Here is a 20567-nt window from a genome sequence, read left to right as displayed (position 1 = left end):
GCAGTGCTGAAGAATGCAGTTATTTGAGTTGTGCTTTCCTCCTAGCCACATGGCAAGCTGGGATTGATTCTGCCAATCTTTTGCAGGTGGGAGACATAGTGTCTGTTATTGATATGCCACCAAAGGAGCTGACCACATGGTGGAGAGGCAAACATGGATTTCAGGTAGGCACAAGCATCAGACATGAGAGTGCAACTTAAATAAAGGCAGGAAACTCAGCAGTGTGTTTATCGAACTGCTGTGCCTGCACAGGTTTACATATGGATGTAAGCAGGGCGTCCCTGCGTTGGTGTAAGAGGACTTCCCCTGTCTCTCTGGACTTGGGCTACAAGCAGATGCGTGGTCGTCGTAGGAAGTCATCTCTCTACCTGACTGTGCGAGTTAGGGGTAGCCATGACCCGTTCATCGACAGCTGGCCTGATGTTAGCGGAAGCTTATGTCGCGCCCCCTCCAAGGCAGCTGACACCGTTATTCAAATCATCCCGTTCCTTCCGCTGTCTAAAACTAGATCGGGCAGAACAGAGGGTTTGGAGAAAGCCAGTGGGTAAGACACTGCCACTGACTTGGACAAGCCACCCAACTGGCCTGGGCTTTCATGTCTGCATTTATTGTGTAGTGTCAATATTACCAGTCTCTAAATGTCATAGCAGAGAGATTTAGACTGAATTTTCAAAAGATGCTAAACATACCTCAGAAGTGGGTACCAAAACTTTTGCGTCAAAATGGTACTTTCCTTCCAAAAAAGTTGTTATTCCTTAGCTTGGAATGTCTCATTGGGCAATTTAATTAAAAAAAAAGGTCTCTGTTTACAAAACAAAACCCAAAAGCTGCTGAGGGTTGGGGTAAATGACTTTCTACCCTCTCACACTGTAGTGTCTCACGCTTCAGCTCCTTTCAGGTAGGAGGGATTTTCATACTGCAGTTGCTGCCTGTGACTAAGGTGGAATTATGAGTTTGTTCTGGAGAGGGTCAGAACTGACCAGACGCTTGGATATTTTGGCCTGCAAAGTCTTCTCAAAGTACCTCAGGTTTTCCCTAACAGACATTTCTGTGCCAGATCCACATTGTGGTTCTGCTGTCGTTAATACCAGGACTGTGTGCGATTGGATCTCCACACACTACAAATCCCATCTGAACGGAGGGTTAGTTATACGATTACATTTCGGTCCGATTAGCCAGAGCACATGAGATACAGCTTTTGTTGGCTTTGTATCAGATGTGGGAATTCAGATAGTATCTCATTTGTAAAATCAGAGCAGCGTGGACATTTGACACCTGCTCTGAAATGAAATTTGTTTCTGGAGTTAACACATTGATATTTCGTGAACAAACTTGACCGTTCCTCTAGTTTTGAACTGTGTTACATCTTTGCAGGACTTTTGTTCTGTTCTTAGGAGCCCTACAGCTGTATTTGCCGTACTATCAAAAATTAATGAAATGTTTTAGTACTACTTGGAATGATCAGGCTATGCTGCATTTGACTTCCAAGTGAATCAGTGAAACAAAACTACTTTGTGATCTGTGCAAGAGCGTGGACACTTTGCACAAAGCTGATTGATTACAAGTGTATGGTAGCCCCGTGCAGGATGCAGATCCCATTATTCAGTGCAAGCTCCCTGCTTGCCATCAGGCTGGCTGAAACTGTGACTAGATATGAAGAGCATCACCGGTGACTGAAGACACAAGAAGCAAGGGAGCTCTTTTGCAGTTTGTCACTGCCTTCTGTCTCTCAGATCAGAGCAATCCTATTGTGCTTTCCCAGCATAAAGATATGTTGATGAGCAAACCGCTTGAAAAGGGGTTTGTATCCATGCGCAGTCAGTCTACTGACACAACAGATCTGAACAGCTGCAGAAATAGAGCACCGTATTTTGGCATAACAGAAAATTAGGGGTGGAATAATCTTGGCGTCTTAAATTGTAAGCAAGAGTCTTTCACAATGTGAATGGGATCATGGCCACTGAACCACACTATTGGAAATGCTGCAGCCGTAATATATGTTTCAGAAGCTCTCAGGATGTGTTTGCACTAACGCAGAAAATGAAGTTAGTGTGTTTTAAGAAGTTACTGCCTGTCAGCTGGGACAGGGTAACGGACCATCTGTATGCTCTCCGCTCCTGCTGACTGCAGAGCAAAGCTAGTTAGCTCAGAGGTGGTTTTCAACAGCTGTATCGCAGTTGACAGGCAGTAATTTCATAAGCTATGCTAACTCAGTTATTTCTGCATAAACATATCTCTTCAGTGATTTGCAGAGAGGAGCATTTTTCCTGGGAATTGACAGTTTTTGTCATTTCTTTGAAATGTACTTATCAGAGCTTTTCATTTCCATGAAACACCATCAGCTACCAAGAAATGCAAATTCTAGTGTTGTACAAAGAGGGAGAGGGTTTTTCAACCTGTGTTTCAAGTTTAGGGCCCATAAGCCATGAGTGTACAGAAAAAGCACATTTCCTGCGCAAATGGAGTTTTTTGACCGTACTAACTGCTGCAGCGAGAAGAGAATTCAGAGAAAGGAAATTTCTCTCTGATGTTGATACACCAGACCTAGAGCTGTGTTACAGTTCAGTAACTTAATGTTTTTAACATCAGTTAAACGAGAAGTTTACTTGATGAACACGTAAAAAGAGTGTATAGGTGAAAAATGTTGCTATAGTAATATTTATATATGTAAGAACTGATGAAGCTGTGCAGCCTTTAAAGCATTTATTATAGGCAAACAATTCTGTTCCCATTTAGGAACGATAACCATTGTAGACATGATAGCAATCTGTTGATCCAGTCAATTAATAAAATAAATCAGCAAAGGCTGTCTTGCCAGGCAGTTGTGGTTCCGAGAGCAGATAAAAGCAGGAGGTCCAAAGGCCAAATGTTCGGACAGTGTATTTCTGTTACTTCTCAGGTTTTTGCTTTGTGCTAGGAAAGGACCAGGGTTTTATCAAATAGACCACAGCTTACATTGTACATCATGTCTCGATAGGAGAGCAAGGTTTTGCCGAATGTGGAAAAAAAAATTACCTCTCGACTTAAAAGAACTTACCTGGTTTTGTGCATTTAAACCAGCTGTGACTCGCGTGTGTCCGGGCAGAAGTGCATCCGTTTCCGCGTGTCCCCCCATTATTAGAATGGGGGGTTCTCTGTGTTGTGCAAAGGAACGAGAGGCAGCTCTACAGGCATCAACAGAAGCGCAGATCTGGTAGGCTGCAAATACGTTCAGTTTGAACTGCAGCTTTGATTCATCATGGAAGTCAATTTATTCTTTGCCAGCCGGAGCTATCCTTCGGGAATGAATCACCATTTTCCTTATCCTTCAGATTTCCGCGCTGCAGTTGCGGGTGCCTTTCTACCAATACCTGATCTAACGACTGTGGCACAAGACACTTAATCCTATGCGGAACAAAACAACCCACTAGGCTTCTTATCATTTTTCTCTGGTTAAAGTTAAATGGTTTCTAAGACATTTTTCCTCAAGCCTTTTTCTTTTCAAATGCCCTTCGTGAGTCACTGCTTTCATTGTGGGATTGTTGCCTAAATTACAGCCACCTCCACATTAACAGCCTTCCAGCCCTATTTGTTCTCTTCTTTTTCTTCATGCTTTGTCTTTTCAATCGGTAACTCTGTTTCAGACAGCTGAATCGCTAGGGACAGACCCGTTTTTGATGCACAACTGCCTTTTGATGTTCTGAATAATTCTGTCTTTGGGGTATAGTTTCATTAGTTGCGCTACTGCACAACAGCGAGCTGCACAGCTGCTAGAGGTGACACAAAGCAACGCGCAGGAGTGTGTGTAACCAGAGCTGGACCGGACTGTTTTTTTAACCAGCCTGTGCTTACTTGAGCTTGAACTGGTTGTGAAACTGCAGGCCCTTGCTTTCAAACCGTGTTCCATGCTGAACTTGAACTTGAAGACTGAATGGATTTCCCAAAAAGGGACGTGTTCAGTCTTGGATTTGGCCAGGAGTAAAACTGGCTTTTAGTTGAGAGCTTCTTTTTCTTCCTTTTGTGCATCATTTTCTAATAAATAACATGTATGTGATGTGAACGTAGGGTACCGATTAGTAAAAATGGCCCGGGAAGGCTGAGCACGTTTTTGTGGCTAGTGTCACTTTGGAAAGACCAGTTCTTAAGAGAGCGGCCAAATTTCGATTTCTGGTTCACGTGCATTGATTTGGGAAGTCGGTGCAAGAGGCAGCCATCTGGCTGGTGAATGATATCACCTGCAAAACAGGCGATGTGCAAGAGCCCAGTGGACATGTCACCAGTGACGTCATTTCTCAGCCAGATGGCCACTTCCATTTGTGGAACGGCGCCAACTGCAGTAACAGCTTGGGCAAAATGATGTCTGAACTGATATGCCACGAGTTTCCTACTCTGCACACATCCGCTCTGCCCGTTTGCTGGAGGCACGGGCAGTCGTACGCGTGTGCTGGCGTTTCCCTCGCCGTCCCCAGCCAGCGAGCACCGTGGGAGTGAATGCATTTGTCGAGCTGGGCAGCAGAGATTTCTCACACCTCGCCGTGTGTCGCCTTCGGTAGTGACGTTCAGCGTTCCGCTGCCTGCTAGCTCAGCCGCTCCGGCAGGCGGGAGTGTTAAAGGAAGAACCTTCGACCAGCCTCACCTACTTGCCCGAAGTAGAGCTGACCCACCCGTCAGGAATGGATAATTAACATCTACCGTCCCGCACAGACTTCTTTTTTTTGTGAATAAAAGAAATTAGAAGAGTTTTGTGGCCAGGATGTTCTTTTACAAGAGTTCAGGATAAGAGGACTAACACTCCTATTCCTCCTATACCTGGTGCCCCTCTAAAAGGGTGGGTGCCTTCTTAACGGGAGCTGCACTGGTACGCCAGCTGTGTTTTGGGAAACGAGGTGAGGCTGCCCTGCTCTCTGCCTTAGCCACTACTACGTAGGTACTTGGCAAACAGCATAGTGAAAATTCTGCTCATGAAAGCCCAACAAACAACAAAAAGTTGATGTTTCACTCTTAGGTTTTGCTAGCCTATCGTGATTTAAAAGTAAAAGAGAAAAAATCGTGAATGAAATTTAACCTGTACTTTAGCCTATGTCAAAACTAAAAAACAATCAAAATGCCTCAAAGTTTCATTTGCCATTTATCTTACTGCTGCTTTCTCGTTTGTTTTAATTCCCTCCTCATACACTGAAAATTATGACTTTTCCCCTTAAAGCCTCATGTACCTTCCAGTTTTAGCAGATACTGGTATAAAAGTGAAAAAAAGATGTAGTAGCTGTTGCAGAAATGTTTGCATATAATGGTAGCCTGTGTTTTCCTCCTTCGGTTAAGGTGTGTAGTGATTTTTTTAACCTTTAGATGACCTTGTATTTATCTAAATACATAGAACCCTGGCTATTAATTTTTGTACGTTGCCAAATCCTTTAATCCTGGCTCAAGCTCTAATAGTGCCTTGCTACATCTGTTGAGATTAACTCTTGGACTAAACTCCTTTATTTATACAAAACCATGGAAAGCTTTCCATGGGAGGAAAAGCATCATCTTTTAAGTGGGTGGGAATGAGGCACAATGACCCTGGTTATGACCCTGAAGATGAGCTCTTGGGAATCTTGCAGGAAAAGTTAGAATAAATACGTCAGAAAATGTAAGTTATCAGAACTGTTACCAGTAAGTTAACGTCAGAGAGCTTGTCAACACTGGCCCAAGTAAAAATTTTCTTTCCCGAAAAAATCCCATATAATTACTAGTTGTGAACATGACAAAAATGATACATTGAGAACAGGCATAGTATTTTATTTGGGAAAGGTTCCGAGATGTCTAGGAGCAGAGCATAACCACCTTGGGACTTCTTTCATTTCTAAACTCATGTGTAGCATTGTACATTCAGCATCCAGAAAGAGGAGAAACATTATGTTAACAATCAAAGGCAAACGAGCTTTTGATTACAGTGTGGGATTTTGGGTTGGATTTAGATCCACCATTTTTCATTATGATTAATGGAAGGTTGGTGTCTAAGTACTTCAGGTTTCTTTACACGTCTCAGACCTCGTGGGCAATTAGAAGAAGTTCTCAAAGCATTGAGAATGAAAGAAACTGTTTCACTTCAGCTATGGAGTCTCCCAAATGTATAGTTTGTGTGATGGGCCTGAGACTTTCACTGGATGTGGATGTTTTTCCTAACTTAAAAATTGTCTCCTGCATCTGTTGCACAGGAAATGTCCAAGAGAGACTCTTAGCTGTAGTAAAGTATTTTAAAACCATATAATGTATATTGTTTAAATACCAGTGCTTTTTGTGTATGTACCAGTCAGCCTGTTTCTCAGCATCTCCTAGCAAAGCGGCTTCACTGAGCTATGTGATGCTAGTACTCATGCCGGTTTTCTTGTGCTAACTGGCCTATTTCCGTCTGTAAACTGCACAAAAATCACCGCTACGTTCTATAACTGCAGGATATCATCTCCTTGCAAAATTGGCACACCCGGCTGAGTGAGTGGTTGGGTGAAGCCATACGTTATCTTGGTTTTTGGATCGGTTCTTCGGTTGTGTGAGTCACGTGAGCAGAAGCGTAGTGCACGGGCCAGTCTCAATCACAGGGAGCCATAGATCAGAAGCAAGGTCTACTGATCCATAGTGCTGCTCTTACGAGTTCTGTTCCCGTGCTGGCATAGTCTTCACAACAAGCATATTCCAAGTCTTGTAACGTTAAGTATGATGGATTACAGTTTGTCCTCTTACTCGGACAAAACGTTGCCTTGCTGGGTTTTGAGGGTGTAGGGTGTGGGAAGGAGAAGTTATCTGCTATTACTGTTAACTATTGCTTCCCTTAGGGAATTTGGAATAGTTTCAAAGTCTGCAGTGTCTACCTGGACGCACTATGCATGCCACTGCTGCTAAGTTGCTTGGATGTTCATGAGTGAAAATCAACTTGGAGTAGGAAGGAGATTATTTTTTTTGTCTCGTTGGAGACAAAAGGGAATAGTGTAAGACGAATAAACAGAGAAGGGACTGTTTGCCAGACTCACAGTGCTGACTGCCTGGTGGCTCCAGCGAATTTCATCGATGTGCTAACACGGCTGGCAGCGGTCCTGGCCCGGTTCTTCTCTGGAGCCGAGCTCGGGGCCCGTCGGCTGGCTCTCTGCCATGCACTGTCGCAGCACTTGACCAAGCTGTGGCTGCCTGCAGTGACTTGATGCTTTCAGCTGTCCAAATCACATGCCTGACAGGGGCAGGAGATCCTGCTTCTGCCTTGGGGGGTCTCAGAAGGGTGGTGGTGCTTGAATTACATGTCACCGTACAGAAGCTGTGTTGGGTGAGGAGGTAGGATACGAGACAGAAGGTATGGGAATATGGACTAAGGATAAAAGTTGCCAGAGGCTCTGGTCTGGCTTGACTTTCGCCTGGGACGAGAGTAGGAGGGAAGACACTGTGAAGTGGAGAGAAGGTTGCCATGCTGGGAAGTGTAAAACTCCCGTCTGGCCACATCTTAGCCTGAATCCTTAAACAGTGAAAGGGAAATAATTTCACTTCTCCCCAGATACGGAGACCTTTGAGTGGCCTATGAATTTCTGCAGGCACGTCCTATTTCCACAAACCGTGAAGACCCGCCCCGTACTCTAGTCTTTAACCCTTACGCCTGTTTAGATGGTCTCTCCAGCATTCCTGACTTAGGGGGGATGCAGGGAAAAACGCTGTGTTAAAAGGTCAGTGCAGGAACGCTGCAAATTAGCGTTTGGCAGTAATCAATCGCAGGACCTTGGCCCTTGGAGATGTCTTCACTGTCAGTGATGCTGGCAGCAGAGAAGCTGCATTCAGTGGTTGTCAAAATTTTTTGCATAGCGCTGCTATGTGGTAGCCCAGGGTGGGTCATTGCTTTTGAAGCACCTTCAAATACTTGCTAAGGAGAGTCTTGGCTCTGGGGTTTGTTTCTGGAATATTCTTTCTGTTTCGGCTTGGTTAGCAGATACACGGATAAATCGTAAGGGTTTAGCAGCTTGTGCAGTATGTTTGCCAGCTGTTCTCTCAAATCAGTTTTCAGTAATGGATATGTGGCACTATTCTCCTTTGGCCCTTGCTGATAGGGAAACTGAGGCGCAGTGGTTGCTCTGGCTCGTCCATGTTCAGAAGCAGATACGAGAGTACACACCAGGAGCTCTGGCTCTCGCCAGATTTTTTTGCTACATCATGCTGTTTCTTCTAAAAATACTTGTGTTTCTTTCTAGTCAAATTGCTGGGTTTTTCCTTAGAAATGTAGAACTCATTTTTCTCTATGTATATTTTATTAAACCTGTTCTCAGTTCTAAGACTGAATTGAGTTCAGTCTAACTAAAACCACGTTGAACTTTTTTGGCAAGATCTTTAAACACACTTAATTTGAATGCTTCAGGAGTATCACTTATTACCCATGCTCATCAGACCAAGAACACGCGGTAAGGCTAGGACACAGTAGAGAGCTTTGTGCGTTCAAAGTGTCTTCTAACTTATCATACGAGAATATGCATTTTTCTTTAGTGGGACTAGACAGACATGCAAATACATTGACTCCTATTTGATTTCTAAAGGAATAAAATGTTAAAATGCTTGTGAACATGGTATTTTGACAGTGAAAAAAGGTCAAGTGTTGGTGAGATTTGAGTACAGATAGTTGAGATGCTAAGAGCTGAAACGTCTTGCTGTCTTCATTTATTTTCGTGTTGCAGACATGCAGCCAGGTGCATGAAACCCAGCTCAAGTCTCTCTGTCTCTCTCTCGAGTTCCACTTAAGACTTAAGGGTGTGTAGCACACTTGTCCTCTCCCCTCCCTGTTGCAAGCTGTGTCCTGTGTACTAAGCTTAGACTTAGAACCGTATTTTACAGAACTAATTATTTGGTTTGTAGAAGTTTTGGCTGCATCACTTTGAAAAATTACTGCTCTTGTGCTGGTCGTTTTATGTTGGGTAATGTTATGGAGCATCAGACAAGCAGAGTTCGAGGAAAATCTTTTAACAGTTGCCACTTCAACAGTTCAGACCTTAAAAACACCATGCTCAGTATTCTGCCTCTCTCTCTTTTTTTACAGGTTGGATTTTTTCCTAGTGAGTGTGTTGAACTAATTAACGACAAAGTTCCTCAGTCCGTGACCAATTCTGTGCCAAAACCAGGTACGTATATTAAGTTTTATGATGCAGTGAAATAAAACGGCATTATCTTTTTGATGTTCCGTGTTTCATATCTCCTCTATACATACCGTGTTATACTCTGTGTATTGATCATGCTTTATACATACCATGTTCTCCTTTCTGTGTGTTGACCATCCACACGTTACCTCTCTCTGCGTAGTTGCCACTATTGAATGTCTTTTCATCGGCGGTGTTCTGTAAGCTAGTATCGAGGTCCATCCCTTGCATGATTTGAAAGACTTTAAGCTTGTAAGGATTTAAGGTTCCTTCAGCAATCTGTAACCAGTGATTCCATGCAACGTCCCAGTTCTTGGTGTCCAGAGAGTGTTGTGTGTCAGGTTTTTTTGCATACAGAACATACAGGCGACCCAAAAATGTTTATGCTGACTTAGATGGAATAGCTTAATTAGGTACTTGAAGGTTCTGTCAGTTTGGGGATTGATGGAGAAAGTCAGATATAACAGAACTTGGAATCCTAATTGCTTCTGCTCTGGGTATGTGACTCCATGTACTTTCTACTGCCTTCTGGACAGTTTTGTGTTGTGTGAAACACAGGCAAATTAATACCAAGCTCTGCTGAGGAAGGGAAAAATAAATAGAAAATGAGATCTTGGATGTGATTCTGCTGTCATCCTAGTATACACTGGAAGTGATTGCAGTTAGGTGTGCTGGCATAACAGATCTCTGCAGAATCTACTGGTGGTGAACCTTTTCTTTTATTCTTCCAATTAAAAAAAATACTATATATTCATACCTATAAAGGTAGATCTCTATAGATTCAGTATCAAGAGATAGCAGTTTGCAGTTGCTTTCTTAAAACGTTATGCAGCTGGCAAGCTGAGTTGGAAAGCTGGTGAACTGGTGTTCTTTTCATCTATTTTCTCTATTTTAATGATGTTCCTTCTCTTGTAAGATTGCTGACTTGATATTTTAAAACAAATAGATGTGATTCAAAAGGTTGACTTTTACAAAGGGAAATGCATTTTATCAGATCTTGTGTTACAGCTTGGAACTTTTGGTTCAGTGGTAGAAAGTCATGAACACCCGAAGCTATCAGCGCACCGCATTAATCTGCGTGCTTCAAAGAGCTGACAGTTTAGGGAAATAAAAGCCCCTGGTATCTCCAGCCTTTGTTATTCCTGGGAACATGCAAATGCATTTGCTAGAATCAATGTCACAGAGATCACTGGCAATTCAAAGCGCTGCAGCAGGTGGTCATTCCACAAATTCAGTATCTGCCTTTTGTTGTTTGAAGTTGATCTCTAAATACTGTGATCAGTCACTTCTGCACTCTATCAGCTAAAGCATGTAGACAAGGGCAACTTCAAATCTAAATACAGGCTAGGCTCATAGATACAATCATAAGCAAGTCTTTATTATTAAATATGGCTCAGGCAATTAAATGTCATGAGCTGCTAGCGAGTAGTTTCTTGCTATGCTTTAATGAGAGATAATGAAGCAGCATAGATCAATAGATTCTATTTGGCTTTAACAACACACTAGGGGGTGGATTTCCTCCTTCAATCCTGGGAAATGTTTTTTACCAAGTTGATACCAAAAGCCCAAGTCCTATTAAAAGTAGTAAGTTGAAAGATATTGCCAAGTCACGAGGCTGTCCCTGTTGACCTTCCCTGGTGGTTGTTCTGTGGGTACAACTAAAGGCAAAAGCCTACTCTAGAAGAACACTAACGAGCTTTCAGATGTAAGGATTGCTGTTTCTGTAATCCTTCCCTGCCCTTCCTCTGCACACAGAATTTATGATACCATTTCGTTGTAGCGTTATGCTTTCTGTTTTTTCCACCTTGGGAAGTAACAGTACTTGCATGGTGGAGGCAGAAGCCTGGAAGACTCTTCCTTGGTTGTTACAGAAGTTGTGACTTGGAGGGAACTAGAAGGAGTCGGGAAGAAGGTTCCCATAGTTAAGGCACCTTGAATGTGATGTTGGAGAACTCGAGGAGGCTCTCTGCCTGGAGGAAAAAATGATGTGTGAAGTACAGAAGGGGTGAGAAGATGAAGGGGGAGGAAGGCGTTTCAGTTGTCTGGGCTGGGTTACCGCACAGCTGCAGGAGCCGGGTGCCGTGTCAGCACAGTCCAGGAAGGTGGCACAGGGGCAGAAATGAGTTGCTGGAGCACCCCGCGTGGCTTAAGCAGCACGAAATGTGACATTGGATCCTTCCAAGCGGCCCCTTCAGAGCCTCGCTAGGAATTGCATTGCTGGGATAGTGCGGAAGAGCTTGCGTTTTCCTCGCCCATACTCCGTGCATTTAGTGCATTCTAATCTATGGCTTAAACTTACAGGGTATTGCTCATATACGTAAATATCCACATCAGTTAATTTTCTCCCTTTACCTACGATTGAAACATCACATTGGCTTTTCCCAAGGAATAGAGACTTTTCTAAAAGGAACCACTTGGAGCTTTTGTCCTTACTCCACATTAGCAGGGTATTTCATCTAGAATTAATGTGACGTTTTAGATTTAGGCTTGATAAGACAGTACTTATCAACATGCAAACTTTATGTAGGACCTTTTGTATCTGCAGCATAAAGCTCTTTTGCCATGAAGGAATTTACAAACATAGAACTCCCTGTGTTGTTTAATTGTCCATAGATTTGGCTGGCTTGAGTAGTTTAATGAAAAGCAGATGGAAAGCAAAGAACTTCCTGCCCTGCGTCTTTATGATTTGTAATTAGAGGTTTTGATATGCAGAAGTGATGGGGACAGCATTTTAATAGAACCATAAAATACTGCAGTGGTCTATAATGCAGTACAAATAATGACTGAAGTTCAAATGAAAATGAAGCACAGGGAATGGGAGAGGAGGGTTGGGTTTAAGTGCAAACTCTGTTTTTAGAAACAACATTTTCTTTGACTCTGGAAGTACATGCTTACAGCAGCGATAATGCAGCCGGTGCCCGAGATAAACACAAGAAAAGGGACCGTACATGAATACTGCCTATTTTATTCAGTTCTGAAAATTCAAAATAGTAAGACAGACTAGTGGTTTTGCCTTGAGTCACCTCTGAAATATTTGGCAATGAAGTTTGGATGGTCAAAGCTATCATCTCCCAAAACAATGCTAGGGGTAGGTATGCTTGCAGAGACGTATATATACGCGTGCGTGATGCACACACAAGCTGATGCACACACCTGAAAATTAAGTCCAGTTTCATTATTGCTTAACAAAATAGTTCAGCATTTTCCTTTTTCAGACTTCATACACATGAGAAAGTCACACAAGGAGAAGAAGGGGTGCTTGGGAGGTCTTGGAAGTGACCTGCTGAGTGGTATTTTCCCCTCAGTATTGTACTCTGCCCATGCCCCCATTTTTTTCATGTTCAGTGCTGTAAGGAAATGCTTTTTTTTCAGGTGGGATGCAAACTGGTATCCTGACTGTCTCTATTTACGTAAAAAACATTGTAAAGATCCAGGAAGGTTCATCAAACCCCAGATTTCTTGAGGACTTTCCTTTTCTCTAAGTTCTTCCTGTATTCTTACTCAGATACAATACTCTTATGATAACTTTTTAGCCTAAATTATTATATTGACTTGATATCTAACATCCTGAGCTTTCAGATGTAAGGATTGCTGTTTCTGCAATCCTTCCCTGCCCTTCCTTTGCACACAGAATTTATGATACCATTTCTTCGTAGCTAATGGCATTTACTGACAATTTAGCTGAATTTCAGTACTACAGTAGGGTAGAATCAGCTTGTATTTATAAAGATTTTAAAGAGATACAGGAGAAAGGTTGCATTTGAATTTCAGATATTTGGTGAGAAATGAATCTTTTAAATATTCATTGTGCTGCTTAGAAGAAAAAAAATGAATAGCTGTTTTGTTTTTTCCTTCTAAGTGAACATTTGGGAGTTGCCAGTAGATTGTGGCTGTGTTTATTCTTCTCATTCACTTCTGTCCATCTCTGGTTGGTCTTTTCTGGGACTAGTGTGTGTGTTCATCTTGTCCCCGCTCATCATTTTGGCATAGTTAACAGCAGCGTGTCTCAGCTATCTGTTTCAGTCCGTTCTTTCTCATAATTCTGGATAGTTGTAGTTTAACCATGTTTAAAACCACGTATCACGCTTCACCTCGTATGTGCAATTTGTTTCGTGTCTTTTGCTATCAAGTAGCATCTTGCTGTGTACCAAATCTTGACTGCAGTGTGCCTTGGCAGGATAATTTGTTTGAAGGTTTCTAAACACGGTTGCTGCTGGGGAGCATCTGGTTTCTGTGGGGAAACAAAGAATAGAGATGCAGTTTGCAGTGGGACAGTTAGAGCTTAAGTGAAGAAATGGGGGATAAGAAGGTAACGTTTCCCCCTTCCCCCCCCCCCTTCAAAAAAATAAGTGTTTTTAAAACTTTGGGGGTCATTCTCACCAGTTCCTCAGTCTTGCTTAGGACAAAAGAATGAAGAGCCCCAGCAGCTCTGCCCAGCTTTATGGAGGATTTTTCAAATTCCCGTCTCATCCATTCATTTAATTTAGATTTAACAGGAAAATGTACTCTTACAATATGCAACTAAGGACACAGTAAAGGGTACTTGTTAGTATTACAAGCTGTTGTAAACGACATAACTAATAGATTAATCTCGGTCAACACACCAAATACAAATAATCCACTGAACTTCAGGAGGATTGAAATTTAGGTCTGGATCAGGCAACAGACTCTGTTCTGACCTCCTGAAGACTCTGGTACAACCCTGAATGAATTAATTTTAACTACAAAAATGCAAAATGAGTTACATTCATTGTGTTCGAGCTATTGCAATCATAACACTCTTAAGAGGTCATGCCTGGTTTGAAACAGGCTAGTTACTGGACAAAAAAGATTGGTTGGTTTGGGTTTTTTTTCCCCCCAATACAAATAAAATCGGGAAGAATAAGGTGCAAACAGAATTTACATTCTGCAGATGCCTGGGTTGAACAGCCATTCAGCAGTGATGAGGGCATAATGTGTTTATTCTTCTCATTCACTTCTGTCCATCTCTGGTTGGTCTTTTCAAAGTGTTTTTATAAGGAAAATATAGAAAGATGAAAGGTTTGTAATTAGTACCAGCCTTGTTAATCTTATGTAAACAAACCAGTTGTTTGGCGCTGAACATGGAACTGTCTCATTAAAACTAAATTAAATGAACATGCCATTGAGCAAAGAGAGGTATCCATTTCCAGCGTGGAAGCAGACAGGGAATAAACACACTAACACGCTCAGGGCCGCCAGATCTAGTTCTTGCTGCAGAAGACAGAAAATGTGCTTTGAATATTGACAGACCTAAGGACCAATCCTTCAAGAAATCATGTTCTCTTAGCTTCTGTGGAGCTCGGGCAGAGCAGTGAGTGGACAGAGATTTCAGGATGAAAGCTCAGCAATGCGAGTGTAAAAACTACTTCTTCAGGAGACTTGGCACACGTCTTTGAAATGTGCTGCGGATATTTCTCCCAGGCTCTGAAAGCCGCCGTGACTCAGCCTAGTGGGCTGGGTGCTCAACTGGAGGCTTCAGCCGGACAACGCCAACTTGCTTAAACCCAGATTTGAGCTGGTCTGATCTGTGGGGAGGTTATTTCCTGGACTTCACGTTTTCTCCTATCCGAAGAAAAAAGCTAACACTTGGGGCTGAGGCAGCAAGAGCTAAGTCTCTGCCTTCTCTGCAATTAGTGATTCTCAGGAAGAACACCTTTTGTCAATAGGAAAACATAGCTCCGAGACAATTTTTTCTTCCTTTTTGCATAGAATGAAAAATAAGATAAAGCAGTTGTCTTTAGGAAGGAAAGGAAAGCTAAATGCATAAGGAACCAAATTACACAAAATATAAATTTACAAATCTGGAAGTTGTTTTCTTTTGTAAGGGGTTGACATTGTCCATCTATATCAAGAAATGTTACACCTTCCAGCCCTGTTTCTGACTCAACAAAGTGCTTGAACATGGGCTTAACCCTAAGCACCTGCTTAGCAGACACTGGAAGTAACGCAAACGAATCCTGTGCTTCGCTGTGTTGCTCAGCAGGGACGGGCCTTGTGCTAAAAAGTTCAAACGTGCAAAATGTTTGGAGGTTTTTTGAGCTGGGACATACTGGCTGGGGAGTTGTTGGATTCTAATGAATTTCCAAAGTGTTTAAGGAATAAAGCACCAAACGACTTGAAGGATTGGGTCTGTGGTCCTGTTTTACGCTGTGTATAGCCTCGCTGAGCTTTATATGAAATTAACCCATTTTCTATGGGTGCGTGTTTTAACCAACTTTTTTTTGTTTGTGTTTTTTTTTTTCTTTTTTTAATTATACCTTCCCAGTCTCCCCTGCCCACGGAGCCCGTCCAGCATCCTGGAGCTACTTCCCCCCTTGTACGTTTTCATTTATTCCTTTTTTTCTTCTTTCACTCTTTCTCTCCCTGTCTCTCTCTCTGTCTCTCTCGGTTTTCTCCTTCTTCCGTACCTGCAACTCAGTAGCACTGATGCTTTGAAGGATATTGAGGGAACCAAAAGAAACCTTTAGTCTAACATGCCTTCTTTTTAAAAGCTCTTTGGACATAAAACAATACAGCAGGGAAACAAACAAACTGGTTCTGACTCTTTCCTGTTGGAGATGATAGAATCATTCTGACTCAATAAAACTATAACTGAAAGAAATTAAGTGCCAGGCAACCAAATACGTATGTCAGTTTGAGAGAGAGAGAAGTTAAAAATAGGTGATGGAGAGGAATTAAACATGGCTCTGAAAGTCTTCAGAAGCAACGAAGATCTTCTTTTTAAAGATCAGAAAATGCTGTTTCTGCTTAGCATCTCCCAAAGCCCAAAGAGAAACCGTCAAGTTATGTGGGAGTGGCTTACTTATCCAGATGTTGCCATGGTCTTTTTTTAGATGCTGCTAGTGCTAATCTAAACCTCATAGCCATAACCTAACGTAGATAAAATTGCAGACTTGTTTCCATAGATTTAACAGTTTTTACAGTAAAGGTCTCATTTACAAGTCTCATACTGACTGTCCCTGGGATTTTGTTTGGATTTCCTAAACCAGTCTTAAAACTGGATACGCAAATACTGTAGATAGATAAATATATATATAACAGAATAGATAATGTACGTACATATACACATCTATGCTTTCCGCATGCACGTACCCAGTTGCAGCCTGTTGGCATGGAGGCCGTGCGCTGGTACCCAGGTAACGTGGGAAACAGGCGTGTGGGTCCCGTTCACAGTACTTCCTCCAGGAGAAGAATGTTCTTTGACAGCAAACTTCTTGTTTCTGGTGTGAAGACTCAACATTCTGAGCACCTTCCTGAGCATGTGCCAACGTTATCAAATGCTCTCCAGACAGAAGAGAGAAAGGAAGGGGAGAACAGGGTTTGTATTTCAAATATGATCATGGCGAGTGCGTGTGGTGAGGCTTCTTCCACTGCACGTATCCAAACCAACAGCGAGAGCCAGGGAACATTTAAACTCGGTTAGAGTTTTTAAGTATGAGGGCAACATTTATTGCTGTGACTGGCTATATCCACTGATAAATAACCTGCCAAAACAGTTTGGGAGGAGTCAGAATAGTGAATGCTCGTAAGATCCAAGGACTTTCCTTTGGGCATACAGGTATGGAAAAGTGATTTTTTTTTTTTAGGTTTTTTCCTCTTTTATAGTCAAGTTCCTTGAATCCATGAGCCTTTCAAAGTTGCCATTCCTCCTAAGGATCAGTAGCAGTTAACTTCAGATAATAAAGGCAAAAATTTTTGCCCTTTTTAACGTGAACACGAAGAATGGACAGATTTCTGGAGACTTGGTGCAACCTGGAAGGCTAGCGTTCAGAGTCACTCTCCTTTTTAAGCTGTTTGTGAGGAGGAAGAGTTCAACACTAGAGCAGCTATAATACTTCTGCTCAAAGGTATAAGGCTTATTAGCGGTTCTGCTTGTTTTTCATGTGAAATTAATTTCTTTTGACAGCCGTGTCCCTTTGTGAGTCATGTAATTGCAACAGAGACTAGAAACTTGGCTGTCGCTGCACCCCGAGCACCACCATGGAGATCATGTGCCACGTCCCTCACATGCCTGAGCGCTCCTCTGTGGTCTGCACTGGTGGTTCTTGTTTATCGTGTTTCTGTGTACCAAAGATCATGGTTACACGTCTTCTGTTACCAGTAATTTAGGAAAAGACTTTATGTAATTTTTCAGCATGGAAGCTTTGAGGTCCTGTTCAGACTTTGCTGGTGTTAGGGGGAAGTTACTTTCTGGGCTCATGAAGCACTTTTTAGACACTGAAATTCTTTTTTGGCCCTTAGCTTCCCCAGATAAAACGAGCTGAGAACTGAACAGGGAGACGAGGGCTGAAATACGTTTTTGAAACTGGGACAGAGTGCCTCTGAAAATGAGCTCTACGTCTTTAGTCTCCCAGACCAGTATTGTGCAAGTTGCAGCCATGTTTAAAATCACTGATTCTTCCACTAGCATTTGCCAGCCTAAATTGAGATCTATTTTATATCTTTTTTTTTTTAACTCTTTTTACAGTAAAAACTCTGTTTATGGTGAAATGTGCACAGAATACGTGTGTTTGCACTGGAATTGGGAATTAGACTGCACACACTGTGGTCACACCTGAGCCAGCTTTAAGCCCGGTTGTTCAGGTACCGGTAGCATCCACCGACATCCTCAGCAGCTCCAGTTTTCTTGGGATTTGGGTGTTTACTCAGCTTACTTCATCTCGCCTCATCTTTTTTGCTATTTATCCTGTGAGCATGGCCTATCGCTTCACTTAGACTTCTTTTTGCACATAGACATTGCTAGGAAGACTACTTCAGGTCTAGAACAGGCCAGAGAAGCAACACCTTAGAATGCGTAACACTGAAATCTGGATTTCCTTAGCACTGTTTCTCTAATTGCTGTCTCTGCAAATTAAATTGTTAGTCTCCTGCAGTTTATTCTAGGAGATATTTTCATTTAACTTTATCCTTTCTCTTGCCTTCTGTCTGTCCCTCTGCCCTCTTCCCACCTGACCTTAATTACGTGCAGATTTGGAGATGGATAGTGTAAAGCCAGGTTCTGCATATGTTACAGAGGCTCTGAACCAGTCCCAGCTGAGCTCAGGTAGAGCCCATTATGTACAATTAGTCTCTCAGTGTCCTAACCAAGTCTAACGCTGTACGTGATAGCAATAACCATTTACTAACACCATAGGTTTGGTTACAGAAGATAGATGTAGTTGAAATAGTTTAATAATTTTTTTTTTTATATTAATATCTGTTGGCTGGAAAAGGCAATGCTTGATTCTAAGAAATCCGCCTTCTTGCAGGTGATTTTCTGCAAGTGGTTTCATTCAGGCCAGTGAGTCTGAATCTTAAGAGTACTGCTTAACAAGACCGGATCTTGCCGTGCGAATGCTCCGCAGTGCCGGTGGCTACGTGGCTATTAGCCTGTGTATCATAAGTCACCTCCTGGTTTTTTCCACCCGACTGCTGAATTTCTAAATATATAAAGTGTTCTTCTTTTCCCAGGCTTTCAGTTTGTGCCTCAGAAAGATATATCCAAGGAGTGTGCCAAACCCTGTTTGACCATGTTCTGGAGGAAAGAACTTGCTTGAAAGAGAGAAAAGAAATGTGGTTAAATACTATAGTTTTATGGCAATGTAATAACCCCAATGTGTAGCCAGTTGCACAGTGATAGCAGAAAACAACTGTGTTGTGTTGTCATTGTCATGGCAACATCACTAGAGCTTTTCAGAACTAGCATTAGGTAAAATTAAAGTGTTCCAGGGGAACTAAGATGTCTCTGGTGCCTTTTATGTACTTAAACAATTTGATTGTCAGTTATTGAGAGGTATTTGATAACAGACATTTCAATTTTTTGCTTGTTTTGTTAAATCTTATCTGGACTTCTATTTTTCTGGATCTCCCAAGTGCTTTGAAAGAAAATGTAAGTGGAATTTTAGGAGAGACCGAGCAGCAAACTCTGTAGGTTTTGTTTTCCAGCAGGCTAGAGCAGGGCTCTAGCATATTTCTGGCAAAGTGCGCAGACAACACGTTGTCCTCTATGTCCCTCTGTTTCATCTAGTTCCTTTGCATCGAGGTTGAAATGAATTTGTAGGGTATCTGTACCTTTCGTAGAGATCACCCCAGTCTATCCTTTGGGTAAAATGAATGGGTTAATGGGTATCTGATATTGAAGTGATGCTAATAAATACAGCCAGTCAGAAACAACAGCTGATGTTATGTTTCAGTTTATTAAGGAGGCTAATGTTTGTGCAATTTGGTGATTTTAAGTGCTTGGTAAGTGGCAGGCATCTTTTCTAATTGTATTTCACTGCTTGCCAATCTTCTCGTGGTTGCCTATGTGTAACGCTCTGCCTCTGCTGAAATCCTGGTCTGTATTTCCATTTTACCTTCAAAAGTCGCTAAAGGCGGATTAATTTTTTTATTCTGCTCCTGTAATAAGTGTTGGATGCTTGCTTTTAAAAAAAGAAATTTTTTTAGCAGTATTATTTTGCCAGTAGTTTGCCTCTTGGATACATTAGGAATGCCAGACTTAGTCTTCCATAATTATGTTGCCTCGCTTGCTTTCAGTGCAGTGAATTCTGATAAAGTGCTTATTTAATCTGAATTGCTCCAGTAATTACCTGTTTTTAGGAGAAGGAGATTTAATGCGGTGACTGCCCAGGACTGCGCACAGCTATAAGACATGCTGTTGCAGTCTTTTTAGGTCTGTAAATTCGTGTACAGAATTGAAGTACAAATCAGAACTGCAGCAGCGTTTCCCTGTTAGTTTTTCATTTCCTTGGAGTCTTCCTTTCTCTTCGCTCTCCCTCCCTCGTTTCAAGTGATTCTTCCCCCTTCTTTTCCTTCCCATTTTTTGGCAGAAATAGAAAGGGACAAGAACTGTGGGCTGATCTGTGGAAATGCTGCTATATACAGGATTCATCTGGGCTGCTATGAAAGTCGCACCACACAGTCTGTGATTCTGCTGGAAAAGTATGAGTTTGAGAGAACAGCTCCCTAGAGCCTGGGTGGTAGGAACAGATACTGGCAGAAACTCTAAATTACAGATCCTGTCTTCACTGGGCAAGTCTGCATGGGTATGTATGGTGAGCATCCCAACAGCAGCAACGTACGTCCTGCCCTGGGTGCTAAGGAGTCGCTCTGCAACCCTGCCTGGGGAGTGAATTTGGCTGAATTTTCCTTCAGCAAAGCCAAGCAGCATCGAGCCATGTGTTTTCTTTTGCTTTTTCAACGGTAGTTTGGGAAGAGGAACCAGGCAGGCCTCTACATCTGGGTCTGCTGCTCCAATGCTCCCTTCCCCACAGCAGGGCACGGTAGCCCCCTTGGCTTTCCCCATAGCCAGCCATCGAGGCACAGCATTTCCAGTACGATTTGTACAGCTGAAGCTGTGAACTGTCTTCTAAATGCCTGGTTTCCCTTTTGCAAGAGGGCAGGTCTTTGATACGTTTTCATCTAGAGCTGCATGAAAAGCCACCTGAG

At 42.3% G+C, this 20567-nt stretch overlaps 1 protein-coding gene across 1 annotated transcript in view; it reads left to right on the top strand.

Moving 5' to 3' along the window:
- Positions 1 to 20088, top strand: part of LOC104620905 (rho GTPase-activating protein 32-like) — an 84575-nt gene extending 64487 nt beyond the window's left edge. The window contains exons 8-10 of the mRNA XM_010287260.1: positions 87 to 164; positions 9023 to 9104; positions 19949 to 20088. Coding sequence (XP_010285562.1) covers positions 87 to 164; positions 9023 to 9104; positions 19949 to 20088 — 300 coding nt within the window. The remainder of the gene's footprint in view (positions 1 to 86; positions 165 to 9022; positions 9105 to 19948) is intronic.
- Positions 20089 to 20567: the final 479 nt, after the last annotated feature.

The sequence above is a fragment of the Phaethon lepturus genome, unplaced genomic scaffold, assembly GCF_000687285.1.
Source record: "Phaethon lepturus isolate BGI_N335 unplaced genomic scaffold, ASM68728v1 scaffold10675, whole genome shotgun sequence".
In the NCBI taxonomy this organism is placed as follows: domain Eukaryota; kingdom Metazoa; phylum Chordata; class Aves; order Phaethontiformes; family Phaethontidae; genus Phaethon; species Phaethon lepturus.
Note: the sequence above shows the minus strand (reverse complement) of the source record. Positions and strands in the feature narration are given on the sequence as shown.